The following is a 16,200-nucleotide window of genomic DNA, read 5'->3' as shown; positions in this document are numbered from 1 at the left end:
GACTCTAGCTACTATGAAACTATGAAACTATATGTCTGTGTTACACACACAGGCTGGCTCCTCAGTCTGTCTTGATAACCAGACCCAAGGTAAGTTAATGCAGTGCAGTGAGTGCAGACTCACATTGCGCACATGGGCAGTGGTTGCATCCCTGACTCTGTGCTACCACAGCATTCAGGTGTGTTCTGGCATGCTGTGTCGGACACTGCATGGCCTTCTTGGAGAACTTGGAAGGAAAGACTTGATTGGAGGCTTACTGGAGAGGACAAGGTTAAATGGCAAAGTGGTTTCTAGCCTGGGTCACTTCTTGCTGTAAGAGGAAAGGCAGATCATGAGAAGATCATGGAGTATCGTGGGATAGCATTGGAGGACTGCCTTGGGTTGATGGTTGTACCAGAGCACTGCTGTCATATAGAATCATAGAAAACGAGATTTGGAAGGGACCTCAGGAGGTCATCTAGTCCAACCCCCTGCTCCAAGCAGGACCAGCCCCAGCTACATCATCCCAGCCAAGGTTTTGTCTACCCGGGTCTTAAACACCTCCAAGGACGGAGATGCCACCACCTCTCTGGGTAGCCTGTTCCAGTGCTTCACCAGCCTCCTGGAGAGGGAGTTTCTTCCTAACACATCTGTGTTGGGTCCAGCACAATTGAGGTACATGCTCTTCATCCTAACCTGGGACTGCTCATGGGCTGTAACTTGGGGTCTTTGCACCGAGCAGGGAAGCATGCAGAATTCCTAGGAGCCAAAACAAAGATGCAAGGAGAGAACTGCGAGTTTTTTAAGCAAAGCTTTCTATAATTGGCTTCCTAGCTTCATCCCCAGGGACACAACCCAAATCCAGACTAAACACAGTTACACCCTGATCTTACAGGTGATGGAAAGAAATACATTAACCTTGGCTATCAGTTGGGTAGCACTGAGAGCACCTTTGCAGAGGTGCCTGCAGGAGATGATGGAATGAGTGGATATTGACTGTTGTCATAGGACAAAGGTATTAATTGCCCTCTTCCTGTGCTGGCCCACAGGTGCTTGCATGAGCCACCACTGAGACTTTCCAAAACAGGTACTGTAATGCATCCTCCTAAATAAGCAGCTTGGTTAACAGAGGCTCTGAGTAGCCAGAGCTGCTAACAATGTAAGGATCTACTGTTTTGCTCAACACTTTTGGAAGATCAGAGCTCTTGAGTACTTAAATACAGATTAAAGTGCCTAAGTTTTAGCCAATATCCTAACCTGAGATCAAAAGCTGCTTGATAACTTCAAGATCTAGCGCTTTTGTTGACTGCCACCCATCACTGGGGCATCTGTGCTCCTCCTTCAAATCAGGAAGGGCAGTGAAGTCTTCCTTTTTTTTTTTTGCATTTCATGGCATCTCTGATCCATAAGGAAGAATCCTTTCTGGGGGTCCACGTTTTGCATGGTGGTAGAAGTGGTCTCTCTGTTGGTTTTGGTTTCAGTTCTGTGGCGAGGGGGATTGAGTTGGATAAAAAGATGTCAGTGCATCAGTGGAGGCGCTACAGTGGGAACTCACGTCCAGAAAGTCTTCCTCGTGACAGCCAACCCAGAATCAGTCTGTTGTGTCTTCAAGCCATATCGTGAGCAGAGCACTTATTAAGCCCACATTATTGATGCATTTGCTGTGTTGTTGTGTCCTGAATCCCAGTCAAGGCTCCTCATTCTGGGGTCCTGCAACTTCTGCTTGGACAAGAGCAGGTCAGTTAGCAAGAAAGAGATCCGGGCTCCTTGGATGTAGACTCCAAGAGCTGTGGAGAATCCATCGTGGCCCTAAACCGCTCCAATGAATAATTACCCTCCTGGTTAGCATTTGTACCTCATGCTTAGTTGGAATTAATCTATCTGACTTCAGGTTCTGACTACCAGACATCATTACTCCATCTCCCTGATGGATTAAAGAGCTGTCGATGATCAGAAATCTCTTCTCCATGTGGGCACCTCAAGGTTATTGTCGAGTTGCCTCTTAATCTTCTTGGCCACCTCCAGACGAGCGCAACTGTGCGGTATGCGGAGCCGCAGACACGTCCGCCGTGCCACATACCGCACGTTCAGCTGTTCTCTATGCTGCAGGAGAGCAGCTCGAGGAGGTTTGTTGGCCCGTGGATACCCAGGGGTCAAAAAAACCTGTGCAAAAAAACAAAAAAAAGCAGAACAACAGCATATGCCATTCACAACCAGAGCCTGGCCGGCTGGAGCCACACTTCAGCAGGATCGCTGCTGTTGCAGCCCTGGGAGGCCCCCAGGAAAGGCTGCTGGGGCTAGCGCGGTGCTTGTCCCAGCCTCTCCTACCCCGCCTGGGGTAACTTGCTGCGTGCCAGAGGGCACGTGGCTTGGGTGTTCCCCAGGGGTAACTGGCGGTGGTACAAGGTGTCACTATTTGTTCCTGGGACACCAAATGTCCTTGCTCGTGTAGACTCGGCCACTGGTTCGGGTCACCATCTTCCAGTCATGGTGACGCTGGCACCCCACAGAGAGGTCATACCCCCGCCCTAGTGATAATTGATATTTGTTCAATTTCATATTCGTTTGTTCAATATTTGTTCATTTAAGGATCCTGATCTCTTCACTATTGCACTTCACTGGGAGCTCACTGACTTGGTTACTGGCCATCAGTTCCAGGTACTTTTCAGAGTTGCCTCATTCATTCCCCTGTGTTTTGACCTTTTTGAGAAGAGCTGATTTCCCACCCACCCCTCCCTTTTCTGTTTGGAAATGGAAAAATTTTTCACTTTCATTTGATTTTTTTTTTTTTTTAAACGACAATTTTTTGTGCTAAAAATATTCGGGTTTTCCTTCTCCCCTTCCCTCACGCTTTCCGTAGCCGGGAGAAGCCAGATAATGGATTCTTACACAACATTGACACATCGCGTAAGTCTTTCATAGCGCTATCGTCATGTGGCAAAATCCTCACTTAATTTCTGATCAAATGAGGATTTTGTAAGATCCTTGTCTACGCCCTTTACTGGCTGGAGGAGGTTTGTCCTGGTTTCCGAGTCCCTCTTCTGTACGTGGGTGTTGTCTGTCTTCTCTCGTGACGCGATGTTGCCGTGTCCTGTGGACTTCTCCAAGGGCAGACAGCTTCCTGTGCTTTCTGGCAGGGGCTGACAGATCCCTGACAAACAGTCTGTTCTTGGAAATGCCGAGTGTTGCTCGGATTCACTAACATTGCTTGAGGTTAACCTCAACTTTCCTCATTTGTCCCAAAATCACAAGCCCATAGACAGGGCACGGTTCAGGAAGACGAGACAGCCGCCCGCGTTGACCGACGGTGCAAGAGACTCGATACGCCGTGAACCCATTCACCCTGCACACCCGACACGGAGAGCAATTCAGCCGGGACTGAGGAGAGGAGACCCCGTAAGCAAGGCTGGCCGCCTTCTCCAGTGCAGCGCCTTGTACGAGAGCCTGTCAGATGTACTTTCCCAGATGCGTTTGAGCACGGCCTGGAAGACGTACATACTTTACTATTATTTCATTATTATTAAGTGGCATTATTTCATGATTATTAAGTATTATTATTAAGTTGGCTAAGTTCTAACCAACTTAAATCCTTACCGTGGTTTCTAATGCATGCAGTATTCTCAAGCATTGTGGTATCGCTGAGTGCTGTTCGGCAGATTTTCATAGATTTCATAGACATAAGAGCTGGAAGGGACGTTGAGGATCATCAGGTCCAGCCTCCTGCCCCAGTCAAGGCAGTAAAGTCCAATAAAGTCTTTCTTTTGCTAGCATTGCTGCAGAGGTAGAGGTATGACTTTTTCCTCCCCTGCATTGTACAGCTTTAAAACGGAGGCCAAGTCTTAGTCCCGTAGCAGAAGAGCAACGAGCTCTAGTGATAGACTGGGGCACAGGTGCTATCTGCATTCATACTGTGGGTTATACTATGAGAATCATTTCAGTAAAAAATTGCACTGGTACCCCAAATAATTTTCCTAGTTCAAACCCTAGTTGTAGACCAGGGGAGCCACATTCAAAAAGGCGGTCAGGAAACTAACTCCTGCTTAGGTGCCCAGCTCCTGCTGGAGACCAGAAACCTCTGGGCATGCAGGTGCTTAAGAAGGCGCTGGACACACAAATACCTTTCTGGATCTCTGGCGATTGACAAATCATAGCAAGCCCAGAAGTTTGGGCAGGGAAACTAATGAGATTTATTTATGCTCTTAAGAGTCAAGCAAGCATCAAAGGGAGATTTTGCTTCTATCTTATATAATGCACTTTCCCAAAGAGCACAATTATATTAAAAAGCAAAACCATCTCAGACTTCTTTGCATAATAAAGGAAAAATCATAGCAATCTTTGACCGCAGCGTGTTGTTGATGTTTTCTCAGCTGGGTGCTTTTGCAAAAAGTTTTCTTTTAACTTTTTTTCATCTCCTTCCAAAATTGACACCAAGTAATGTTTGCAGCTGCTCTTATACAATTAATTATAAGTAGTGGGTTTTTTTGTGAAGACATTTATAAAAAAGGGACAATTCAACTAACAGTAAGCTGACAAAATCCAGGATTTAAATATAATAATAATTTCCTCTGTAACAATCAATGATTTTTTTTTAATCTTTGTTTTACTATTTCATGGTACTGATTAATAATTCATTTAGCTGGTCCCAGTCTTATATAGGCAAAGTAGTTCTGGCAAGAGAGATACAAGACATATTAGGCTGCCATTCCCTTAATTATGAGTGCTTTCAGATTTTTCTTGTTTTAATGTCTTTTTTTTGTGCTGTCCCACATGGTTCCCTTCTGTTTCGAGGCGATCAGTGTAGCGTGCAGAAAACATAATTGTCTAAGCATGAAAGCCCAACTGTGGGTTTCAAGCAAAGCATCTCAACAAAGCTAAAATTGAGATGCTGAATCAGTGCCCAGCTATGAATTGCTCCTCATCCCATTCTCCTGGCCATCTCCCAACCAGGGAAATTTATATTCTAACCAACTTAAATCCTTAGTGTGGTTTTTAATGCATGCTAAAAACCTTGAGTATTGCGGTACTGCTGAGCGCTATTCAGCAGATGCTCTCTTCCACCTCGGACAGGACTTCTTGGTGGCGGGACGAACGATTCTTCTAGATGTAGATGGTCCCATTAGTGGAGTAGGACAAAAACTTTAGGACAGCAGCCACTATAATTGATTGACCATTCATAGAATAATAGGAAATGAGGGTTGGAAAGAAGCTCTGGAGGCCATATCTAGTCCAACCCCCTGCTCCAAGCAGGACCAGCCCCAACTACATCAGCCCAGCCAAGGATTTGTCCACCTGGGGCTTCAAAACCTCCAAGGATGGAGACTGCACCGCCTCTCTGGGGAACCTGGTTCAGCATATTACTACCTTCCTAGTGAGAGAGTTTTTCCTAATATCCACCCTCAACTTCCCTTGCTGCAACTTGACTGTTGATACTCTTGCTTGGCTGGGAGGAAACCTTGGCACATTATTAAATGAGAGGAGTTATTTTTAATTATGCCCCTTAATCAAAGTGAATCCTGTGGAATAGGACTGCGGCAATACCAGAGCGTCTCATTTTAGTTGTCAGGCAGCGTCCCTTCTTCGCGGTCGCTTTCAGGAGGCTTATTCTGTATCTTGACTGGGGTTAATCTGAATTTTAGAGCCATGATATTTCTTTGTCCTGGAAACTATGGCTGTCTATAACAACCAGCTGTCAATATGTATATTGTCGCTATGCTTACAGGACTGTGCTGGCTAGACAGTGTGTGGGCAGTGAGAAACAGCCCCCAGCCCTAAAATATTTAATATTGTCATATAGACAAAGACAGGGAAAAATCATTCTTGCAATTTAACAGATTCAGCTTCCAGCCTAGAGGCAAAGTGCCTTAAAGCCCTTCATCATGGCAGACCCCAGGTCTCTTGCGCCCCATGTTTTGATCTGCAAAACCATGCTTCCTCTCAGTTTGTCCATCTCTACCTGAGGAAAAAGATGTGTGTTTTAATAACATTTTCATTGCCCTCTGTTGGACTCTCTCCAGTTTGTCCACATCCTTTCTGTAGTGGGGGCCACAACTGGACACAGGACTCCAGATGTGGCCTCCCCAGTGCTGAATAGAGGGGAAGAATTGTTGCCCTTGATCTGCTGGCAACGCTGCTACCGATGCAGCCCAGGATGCCGGTTGCTTTCTTGGCAGCATGGGCACACTGCTGGCTTATATTCAGCGTATTGTCCACTGTCACCCCCAGGTCCTTTTCTGCAGAGCTGCTGCTTAGCCAGTTGGTCCCAAGCTTGTACCGGTGCAGGGGATTGCTCCATCCTAAGTGCAGGACTTTGCACTTTGTCCTTGTTGAACCTCATGAGATTTCTTTTGGCCAAATCCTCCAATTTGTCGAGGTCTCTCTGAATCCTAGCCCTACCCTCCAGTATACCTACTACTCCTCCCAACTTGGTGTCATCTGGAAACTTGCTGCGGGTGCACTCTGCCATCTTCCAGGTGAAGATATTGAACACAATCAGTCGCAGGACCGACCCCTGGGACACTCTACTTGAGACATTCAGCCATTGATTACTACCCTCTGAGCCTGATGATCCAGCCTGTCTTCTTTCCACCTTACAGTCCATTTATCCAGCCTGTACTTCCTTAGCTTGCCTGCAAGAACATTGTGGGAGACTGTATCAGAAGCCTTGCTAAAGTCAAGGTCCACCACATCCACGGGTTTTCCTACATCCCCAGAGACAGTCATGTCATCATAGAGGGCAATCAGGTTGGTCAGGCAGGACTTGCCTTTGGTCAACCCATGCTGGCTGCTCCTAATCACCTTCTCCTCCAAATGCTTAGAAATGGATTCCTTGAGGACCTGCTCCATGATTTCTCCAGGGACTCGTCTGTAGTTCCCCGGATCCTCCTTCCCTTTCTTAAAGATGGGCACTAGATTTGCTCTTTTCCAGCCATCCAGGACCTTTCCCAATCATCATGAGCTTTCAGAGATGATGGCCAGCAGCTCTGCAATCACATCTGCCAACCCCTGTAGCACCCTCAGCTGCTTTCTACATCCCCATCATGGGCTGACTTTTGGCTCAAGGGGTGCAATTGCTGTAATTGCTAGGGAAAGGGAACAAGAAACAAGGAGAGATGGAGCGATGGCTTCTCTTCAAGGGTTCTCCAAGATGGGTAACCATTCGTGGGGACCCTGTGTAACCCCACAAGGGAAGAGGGAGGTGTATTCCCCTCTAATGGATGGTTGACATAAGAGGATTGACTCACGTGCTGCTACCTTGCCTAGGGCTTGAAGCATCACTCAACACAGTGGATCTATGCAGATTTTTGACCAGCTGGTGACCTGGCCTGTTTAGCTCTTTTTAATTTCTCCTTGCAGATCCCTCCCACCTGCCCCCCAGTCATTTTCTGCTGCTTTTCTTGGTGTTTTTGACACTGGATTCATGGCACTTTAATGACTCTGTGTCTCTGGTTAGTAAAACTATCCCGAGGCATTCAGACCAGAAGGCTCCTCTTCTAAGAAGGATGGAGTGAGAGGGCGATTCATGTAGCTCTTCAGGTCCCTGGTTGTAGCAGAAGCCCATGACAAGTCCTGCTCCACTGTCAGGTCAGATATTGGTCGCTGTTTTAGGGGCAGCTCAGACAAGAGCCACGAGAGAAAGCACTGCAAATGCATGACAATGGTATTTAAGAAGATATTGGTCATTGTTTTAGGGGAAGCTTAGGCAAGAGCCAAGAGACAAAGCATTGCAAATGCATGGGAATGATATTTAAGGAGCTCTGCAAAATTAAATGCAGCAGGGCATAACATGAGCTGGTATTTTGTTGTGGCTGGGGGTAGGAGAGGGGTAGCATGTTGTTGTGCATTCAAGAAGATCTGACTCCAAAACTCTTCACCAGGAGAGGAAGAAAATACGAAGCTGGCGCCCGCTGCTTTGTAACTTGTCACCGTTTGAAGTTCAGCATCTTGCCCTGCGCTGGAGGCTGTTATGACTTAGCTGGGTGGAGGCAGCAGGATGCTAAAAAGCCTTGAGGGCTTTGGAAATTTGCAGTGGCTTATAAAGAGAAGACAGATGGCTTATCAGATTTCCACCATGCTTCCTGCCCAGAGGAAGGTCTTCATTCATCTCACCGGCCCCCCACGCTGAACAGATCCTGTGGACCCAACCTGGGCTGTTTGCTTCCTTGCTTTTAAACACTGGGCCGTGGCCTGTGTTAAGATCTGAATATGGGCAAAATGGGGAAGTCTGTTTTCCTGCAGTGGAAACCTGCCTCTGGTGCAATTGTCAGGGGGGAGAAGCTGAGACTCTACAGTCCAATCTCCACGCGCCGGGTCATTTCCTGGTCGCAGTCGTGTCAGGAAGGAATTATGGCTTCCCATTCCCCTAGACAATTGTTCCACGCTTGTTGTGTTTTCTCCTCCCCTTCCCCATTCATCTGAAGCGAGCTGCCAGAAGACCGGACGTCACCGATCTGTCTAACAAAACCTGAGTTCTGCCAGCGTCTCTCTCTAGCGTGGCATGTGGCTGATCAGATTTGAGGTGGATGCTTAGCAATGCAATGCTGTTTCAGGTTTAAAAAAAAAAATCAAATGCTGTTTGCGGCTGTATTATCAGAGCATTGCATGCAAGGCACAGCAGCTGATAGTACCACTCTACTCGGTATTGCTTGAGCCACAGCTGGCATATTGTTTGCAGTTTTGGACGCTGCCTTTAAAGAAGGAGGTAGAGAAGCTGGAGAGGATTCAGAGACAATAGGCAGATGACAGCGCACTCAGGAGCTATATGAGGATGCAGTAGGGTGAGTCTGGAGAAAAGGAAATGAAGAGGAGATATGATTGCGGCGTTCGGAGGTTTGAAAGCGACTCTAAAGAAAAAGGAGAAACAAGGTTCTCCCTGCTTTAGTACGCCAGGCACTAAGAGATGGAGAAAAGCAGATTTCAAGCAACGTTTCCTTGCCAAGGATGGTAGGGACATGAAACAAACTGTCTGGGGAAGTTGTGGGAATCTCCTTCCTTGGGCAGTTTTCAAGAAGGCTTTGGATGGAGGCATCTGCCTGGGATGGATCAGGAACAGGGAACCCTGCATCTGTGCAGGGAGATAACCCGTGAGGTCCCCTCCAGCCCTGTGATGCAAATGGCAGCCGTGCAGCTGGCCGCTAGACCCAAGTGATGGTAGATACGGGAGGAGGAGAAGACACCCATGCTCCTGCCCACCCAAATATGAACACACGCACACGCACACGCACACGCACATGCCTGAGTGGAGATTGAAGGGCAGTTGCTTGTTAAAATGTAAGTGCATCTTTTGCCAAATGTAGTCATACTGATCTGCCTGGTGCTGTCATGTCTAGTGTACAGCCCCTTTTTCATCCTCTATACTGGGGTACTCAACCCTTAGCCGAAGAGCCCGATCTGGCCTGTGGCCTGTGGCCTGTGGCCATGTCATGTGGCCTGTGGGACTTCCTCCAGGTCCCGAAATTGGAGAACGGGGGAGCAATAGCAGTGTGAATTGCCTCCTCCCCTGCTGCCAAATCTCCAGACCCGTGGGAAGCCCTGTGGGCTGGGTGGTGTGGCTCTGGGTGCCAGATTGGGTGTGTGGGACCAGGGTGACACAGGTCCCAATCTGGGTGTGTGGTTGTTTGAGGCCGTATCTGCACATGCGGGTCCCAGTCTGGGTGCCAGCCTTGCAGATTTGGTCTACGGCCCAGCCTGGGCTGTTTGTCTGGCTTGTGAGACCAAAAGGTTTGAGCACCACTGCTCTAGGCTCCTCCCGATGAAATCAGGTGGATACGGGACCGCTGACACTACTTTCCTTGGGAAGCACAGTCCTTTTAGTCTGCAGAAGAGAAGACCGAGGGGGGTTGAATAGCAGCCTTCACCTCCCTGCAGGGGGGCTGCAAAGAGGACGGAGCTGGGCTGGTCTCAGTGGGGGCAGATGACAGGACAAGGAGCAATGGGCTCAAGACAGGACAAGGAGCAATGGGCTCAGGCTGCAGCAAGGGAAGTGGAGATTGGATATTAGGAAAAACTTTCTCATGAGGAGGGTGGTGAAGCACTGGAACAGGTTACCCAGAGAGATGGTGGCATCTCCATCCTTGGAGGTTTTTAAGACCTTCACAAAACCTTGGCTGGGATGATGGAGTTGGGGCTGGTCCTGCTTGAAGCAGGGGGTTGGACTAGCTGTGACCTCCTGAGGTCCCTTCAACCCTCATTTCCTAGGTTTCTATGATTCTTCTATCCAACTTGCTCTTTCCATATTTCCTGGCTGCTTTTTTCTCCCCCTCTCTCCCCAAAGAGACCTCACCCATCCAGTAGGCTCAAACGTCTTCCTTGTCACTTGTTTTTGTGAGGAAAGCAACGGGGGAAACAGCCCCTGTGATAAATAGCTGGCGACAAACACAAAGCCCCATGCTGAGCTCCTGGTAGCGAGAGCCGTTCACCGGGGACTTGGGGATATGCGCTGTTCAGAACAGAGTGTATTTCCCAGTGGAAGCATCAGTACCATCTCCTCATTAGAGGTAATTTACTGTGATGGATTTTCTTTATTAAGGGGAGCATTTCTGGCCGCCACTTCACCGCTCTGCAGGCTGCGATGGGTCTGCTGGGGCCGCGGTGCCCTGCAGAAGCACGGATGCGATTCACACAGAGGTAAATCTCCGAAGCTTTGTGCTTGGACTCCAAGCCCCAGAGCCTGGTGAAATCAGTGGAAAGGCTTTGGAGCAAGGGCCTTTGAATCTGGTCTGTAGGGGGGATAGGATAGGCAAGGCCTTCAGTTGAACTCTTGCAGGATCCCATAGTCTTCAGGGACAGCTTGGCCCTGGCTGTGCAATTTGGTTACCTTGGAAATAATTTCATGTGTTATTAATATATATTGAGATGTATATGCCAGTGGCCTCAAAAATGTGGTACCCTAAATAGATACGGCAGGATTGCCCCTGGCTTGTACAGTGACTTGTCTTAGGTGGGTCAAGAAGCCTGTGGCAGAGATGGACAGAGCACACATCTCCCGAGTCCTCGAAGCCCAGGTGTGCACTGCACCCAATAGCCAAGAAAGTAATAAAAAATCCCTTTCTAACAGAAAAGCATGTACATTATAGCAAAAGGGCAAAGACGCTGAGCGTGAAGAGTGCTTTTCTTTTCTTTAGTAAAGGACACTTACAGCTCTGTTCTCTTCCTCTTGCGTAAAACTAGCATGGTTCCAGCAAACCCATGGGAATGACTTATCCCAGCATCAAGGAGAGCAGAATCTGGTCCGCTGGTTGTACACCTGTTGGTGGATATATTATGAGCAGGATGAGCTTTTTGTTTGGTTTGGTTTTCAGCAATGCAGCGGGTGTGTCTACATGTGCATTTACTGCACAGTAAATTTACAAGTAAGCAGACTTTGGACCGACTTGGGAGTAGTTATTCCCAAGTCAGTCCACACACAGTGTTGCTACACAGCAATGCATCTACATGTGCATTACTGCACAGTAACTAATTGGGCATAAATTTGCTACCTGCATGATGCAGGTAGAAAATTTACACCCAAGTCAGCGCAAGTCACCATAGTTCCTGTGCAGTATGGGCATGCATGTGTAGATGCACGTCCGTACGGCGCAGTACTTTTTGGTTACTGCACAGTAATTAAGGTACTGCGCACTAAGTGTGCACATGTAGACAGTCCCCCAGTAATGTGGTCCTTTGTGTTGTAGTTTGTTTTATGAGCTAGAAGTGGCAATTGTATGTTCTTGGGGAGAGATTGCATCTATTGTTTTCATCTTGAATATCTCAAAAAGACAGCCCAGCAGTGGCACTGATACAACTTTGGTCTTCAGGAAAATGGCATTTGTGAATGCAGGGTTTTACAATAATAAAAAAAAAATACAGAAGATGTTTCCATTTTCTTTTTCTGAAGAACCCAGCAGTCAATCTCAGAAGGCAGACCAGACTGCTAGCATGGCTTGTTCATAGAATTAAGTGGGACCTTGATGGCGGGAAAAACCCCACTCACTTCTCTATCAAGTCTTAGAAAACTTCAGAATGAAATCATTGCTCTTTTCTTGGCAGAAGAGGCTTGTGGATTTGTTTTGAAGAGGAAAGTGCTTGTAGGAGCGACAGAGTATTTTTAAGTGAAGGACTTTTAAGTGAGTGAGTATTGTTTAATTAGCAATAAGCAATTGAATGAGGCAGTAGAAATGTAGAAAAGAGATGATATGTAGCGGCCACTCTTACATGTTAGGAGTAGATCGGGAAAGTGTTTTGGTTATGTTTTATTTGCTGAAAAACAGAGACTCAAGTTGATCAAAACTATCAGCAAATCTGTGTCAAATTTATCCAACGATTTCAGCTGGAAAAAGACGTGGAACTTGTTTAAAGAAGCCAAAAGGACTCATTTAGACATTTCTCCAAAAATGTCACCATTTATTTGTCAAAATATTCCTACAGTTAATTAAAACAGGTTCAGAAGACCTGGGACAGGGAGGGACAGGTCATCAAGTCTCATCACTCACTATAGATGGGGACTGAGTAAATAAAGGAAAACATTGTCCCCAAGAGATGTTTTGTTTGACCCAAGGCTGATCTTTGGTTGGTTTTGTTCTAGTTTGATCAATGTGTCACCAAAAAAAAAATCTTTCATTTGCAGAGCTCGAAATGAGGGGCCCATCTTCGTTCTTAGTGGCCTGGCTCCCAGCTTTTATACCTGAATTCCAGGTGCCGCATAAAACTAAGCCCTTCTGAAACCCATCCCTCTCTCTCCAAATCCAGCTGTTGTATTACAAGCTTTCTCTTACAATGATCATGTATTTTCCTAGGTGAGTGGAAGATCCAGGCGCAAAGATCGGTCTCCTGGGAGATGATCTTACATTGGGGTGAGCTGGCCTCAATGGGCGCTTGTACACGTTATGCGTTGTCACCACATCCCCACGGCGTGGGAGTTGTTACTATTTGATTTATGGGCGCTCCTATAGGTTGCGGTCAGGGTGTTGGGTCCCACTGGGGCAGGCCTGCATGCCAACCTAAGATAAAAAAGGCCACGAGTCCTCCTCTCACAAGAAGGAGTTCGATGCAAAGGACTCCCTCTCCCCTTGGCCTCTCTCCTGAGCCTTGCAGTCACTCATCTACGTGGAACAAGGCGGAGACCCACCGACTAGTTTCGCATCCACTGCCAGAAAGGAAATATTTCTCCTCCAGGAAAAAGTTCACTGGATCCTTCTAGCGTTCCTCCAAGCCTTTGAGAGGAGGTGACTTCATAGGGAGAAGGGATTGGACAAAGCAATGCCACACAGCTATGCTAGTATAGAGAGGGAGCCACGCTTTTTAGCTGGTCTCTAATGACCTCCACTTAGCCCTGGTTCCTGCATGCACCCCTACATCAGGTCCCACACCCTGGAGCTTCAAGGCTCGAATCCACCGCTAGTTCAACCCTGGCACGGTTGTAAAAGGCAGCGAGTCGCATGCTGTCTGGTGCAGGGAGACCTGCTGGGTAATGGGGAACATAGATAGAGTAACGTGATGGGGCCCATTCGTTAGCACAGCAAAGTTTCATCTGTGGCATTATGCAGACATGCCTCTGCTTAGCTGTACTAAAACAATCACCTGGAGATTATTGAGCTGGGAGGCTTCATTGATTTAATTGCCCATTGCTACGTTTCCAGTGAGGCATTCATTTGAAACAGGGGCTTAAGGTGGCTCATTTGAAAACCAGTGTGGAAAGCAAGTTGGTTCCTGCTGGTGTGACTGCTTCAGGGAAGCCTGATGGCATGTAGAGGTGGAGAAGCATCAGGGAGGGGGCACTTGCGTTCATCTGTGGGATTCCCCAGCGGGAAGTGCTGGGGCTGCAAGCATGGTTAGGGAGGTCAGTGCGTAGTGCCAAGCATGTTTCAAAATTGGTCAACTACATGGAATAAGGTGGGGTGGATGGATCTGGAAAGGGAATCGTGGATGCATCTGTAAATTGGCTGCACTGAGGTCTCTGCCCAGGCTCTTTGGCTCCCTTGGCTGCCTGGGTGAAGATGCCGCATGGCTTAAGCATGCTGCTAGAAGCCAGGATCTCTCTGCCAGGATTAGTTTTGATGACGCGTCGTTCCAGCTGAGTTGAGCAAGATTGTACGGTGGAAAAGATAACAGAAAGGCCTTTCCTTCCTGCTGGCTGCATATAGGGCAGCCAAATTCTTGTCGTAGCAGTCCCTGTGGGTATGTTATATATGGGAGGTGGGAGTACACAGAACACTTGTTATTGCTGCTTTGGCTCTTGTCAGAGCATATGGCATACCTCCACCGAGGAGACTCAGGACCGGCCATTACATGCGTTCACCTGGTGCCCTCTAGAGGCAATATTATTACTAATGTCTTCCAGTATTGCAGCGATTTTCAACCTGAGTGCCTCAGCACTTTGGGGTGCCTTGAGAACCTTTCCGGGGTGCCACACAACGTTAGCCCTGTTAGGTGTGCAAACCTAATTCACCGAGATTTCAAATAGGAATGCACAGTGTTAAAACCATTCTGCTCTGTTGTGGCCTTTCAGAGCTCTTTGCAACAAAAGAATGACTCCAGTAGTTTTCTGTAGTCAAAACTTGAGTGAAAACTAAGAGCTGGCATTTTTGAAGGGAGGCCTCCAGTCTATCGAGGGGCGCCTTGAGTCTGGAAAGGTTGAGAACGAGTACAGTCGACTTGGGCAGGTCCAAGCTGAGATCAGGGCCTCCTGCTCTTCTGCCAGACGCTGAGAGGCAACTGCTGCACCAGAGTCAGTCACATGAATAGTGAAGGCGGGCTACTTCTGTCCTCTGAGTAAAGGGGGACAAAAACGATATTTTCACAAAATTTCAGCCAGGTCTAATCCACTGCTATAATGGAGAAGTCTTGTACAGATGGATTGGGTAAAGTTTTTTGGTAAATCATGATTCACTATAGTAGTCAGAACTCTCGGTAGAGGCGATGATCTTTTTATTAGACCTACTGAACAGTTGCAAAAAAAATGGTTTATTTGCAAGCTTTTGGGCTCACATGCCCTTCTTCAGGCGAAGGAGAATGCATGGATTGTAACATTTCTTCCAGGTAGAAATCAAAGTTCATATCACACAGGAGAATAAAAAGATGTTATAGGTTCCCCTGGGTGGAAAGGTTCATTGTATGCAAATTGGGCTCAAACAAAAGTTAAAGCAGTCTGTTTACCTCAAAAGTGTCTGATGGCAAGCGGGGTGTTGCATTTTGCTTCTTTTTGGGGAAGGTGTTTTCTATTGCATGAGAGAGAGGGTTGATGGAGTGCTTCTCCTGGCTCCCTGTTGCACAGAAGTCGGTTAGCAGGTATGCACATTCAGCTCAGACAAAAGGCTGGAGCAGGGGGTATTCTCCAGGTTTCAGGTTGTTGAATTTTTGCTCCTTTTTTGGGTAAAATTATGACGTTTTTATTTCAAAACGGCTAATTACAATATCTTTTGCATGTTTCAGGGATACAGGTTTTAGCCACGTTGGCCTACAGCCCAAAGTAGTCTTGATAGAGACAATATCTTTTATTAGACCAACTACATAGTTGTGAGCCGGAAAGCTTGAAAATAAAGACTTTTTTTGCAACTATTTAGTTGGTCTAATAAAAGATATTACTTCTACCAAGAGTTCTGACTACTTTTTCCTGTTGACCAACGTGGCTGAAACCTGTATCCCTAATTCATAATAAGTATTTGTACGGCATTAGCACCTGTGGGCTTGCATCCCTTGTGCTAGGTGCTGTATATCTGTTGAAGGAAAGGACAGTCGCTTCACAAAAGAAATTATAATCCAAGGTATGATTAATCCTGGAAAAACTGATGCATGTGCTTAACTTGATATAGTCTGAATAGGGCTGGCCTTTTTTTCCCTCTTAATGCTGAAAAATGCTTCCACTGGAAAATAATTTTACCAGTAATGATTTCTTTGCAAGAAAAAATTGTTTGTCTTTTTCCAGTGAGGCAGACTGAAATGAAAAATTTGTGCTTTGCGTTCGACTCAGGTTGCTTGAAACTAAACTCAAGACAGCCTCTTGATATTTAAAAACGAAGTGTTTCCCTCTACAGCATCAAAACTGCCTGTTTCAGTATTACCAATCCAGAGACTTTTTTGAATGTTTGGGGGGTTTTATTTGGTGATTTTTTTCCCCTTATATTTCTAGCAGCCTTTGAGACCCTTTTGGGTCCCATGTTCCTAACTTCACTTCCCAGGGGATAGTCATTTTCCTTATTTCTTGCCAAAGAAAATAATCTGGGTTTTGTTTCTTTTTGCTCATTTTGT

General features: G+C 46.8%; 1 protein-coding gene across 3 annotated transcripts in view; it reads left to right on the top strand.

Annotated features, from left to right (window-relative positions):
* The window catches only part of MOB3C (MOB kinase activator 3C), a 56,354-nt gene that overhangs the window by 20,442 nt on the left and 19,712 nt on the right, over positions 1–16,200 (top strand). The window contains exon 3 of one of the 3 annotated variants that reach the window (XM_019531374.1): positions 1,029–2,188. The exons of the other annotated variants lie outside the window; for them this stretch is intronic. Within the exon in view, the coding sequence (XP_019386919.1) occupies positions 1,029–1,051 (23 nt within the window). The 3' untranslated portion in view covers positions 1,052–2,188. Of the gene's footprint in view, positions 1–1,028; positions 2,189–16,200 lie in introns of those variants that run through there. 3 annotated transcript variants of the gene reach the window in all.

This window comes from Crocodylus porosus, unplaced genomic scaffold (genome assembly GCF_001723895.1).
Source record: "Crocodylus porosus isolate Cpor-Errol unplaced genomic scaffold, CroPor_comp1, whole genome shotgun sequence".
Classification (NCBI taxonomy): domain Eukaryota; kingdom Metazoa; phylum Chordata; order Crocodylia; family Crocodylidae; genus Crocodylus; species Crocodylus porosus.
This window is presented reverse-complemented; position numbering and strand designations above follow the sequence as displayed.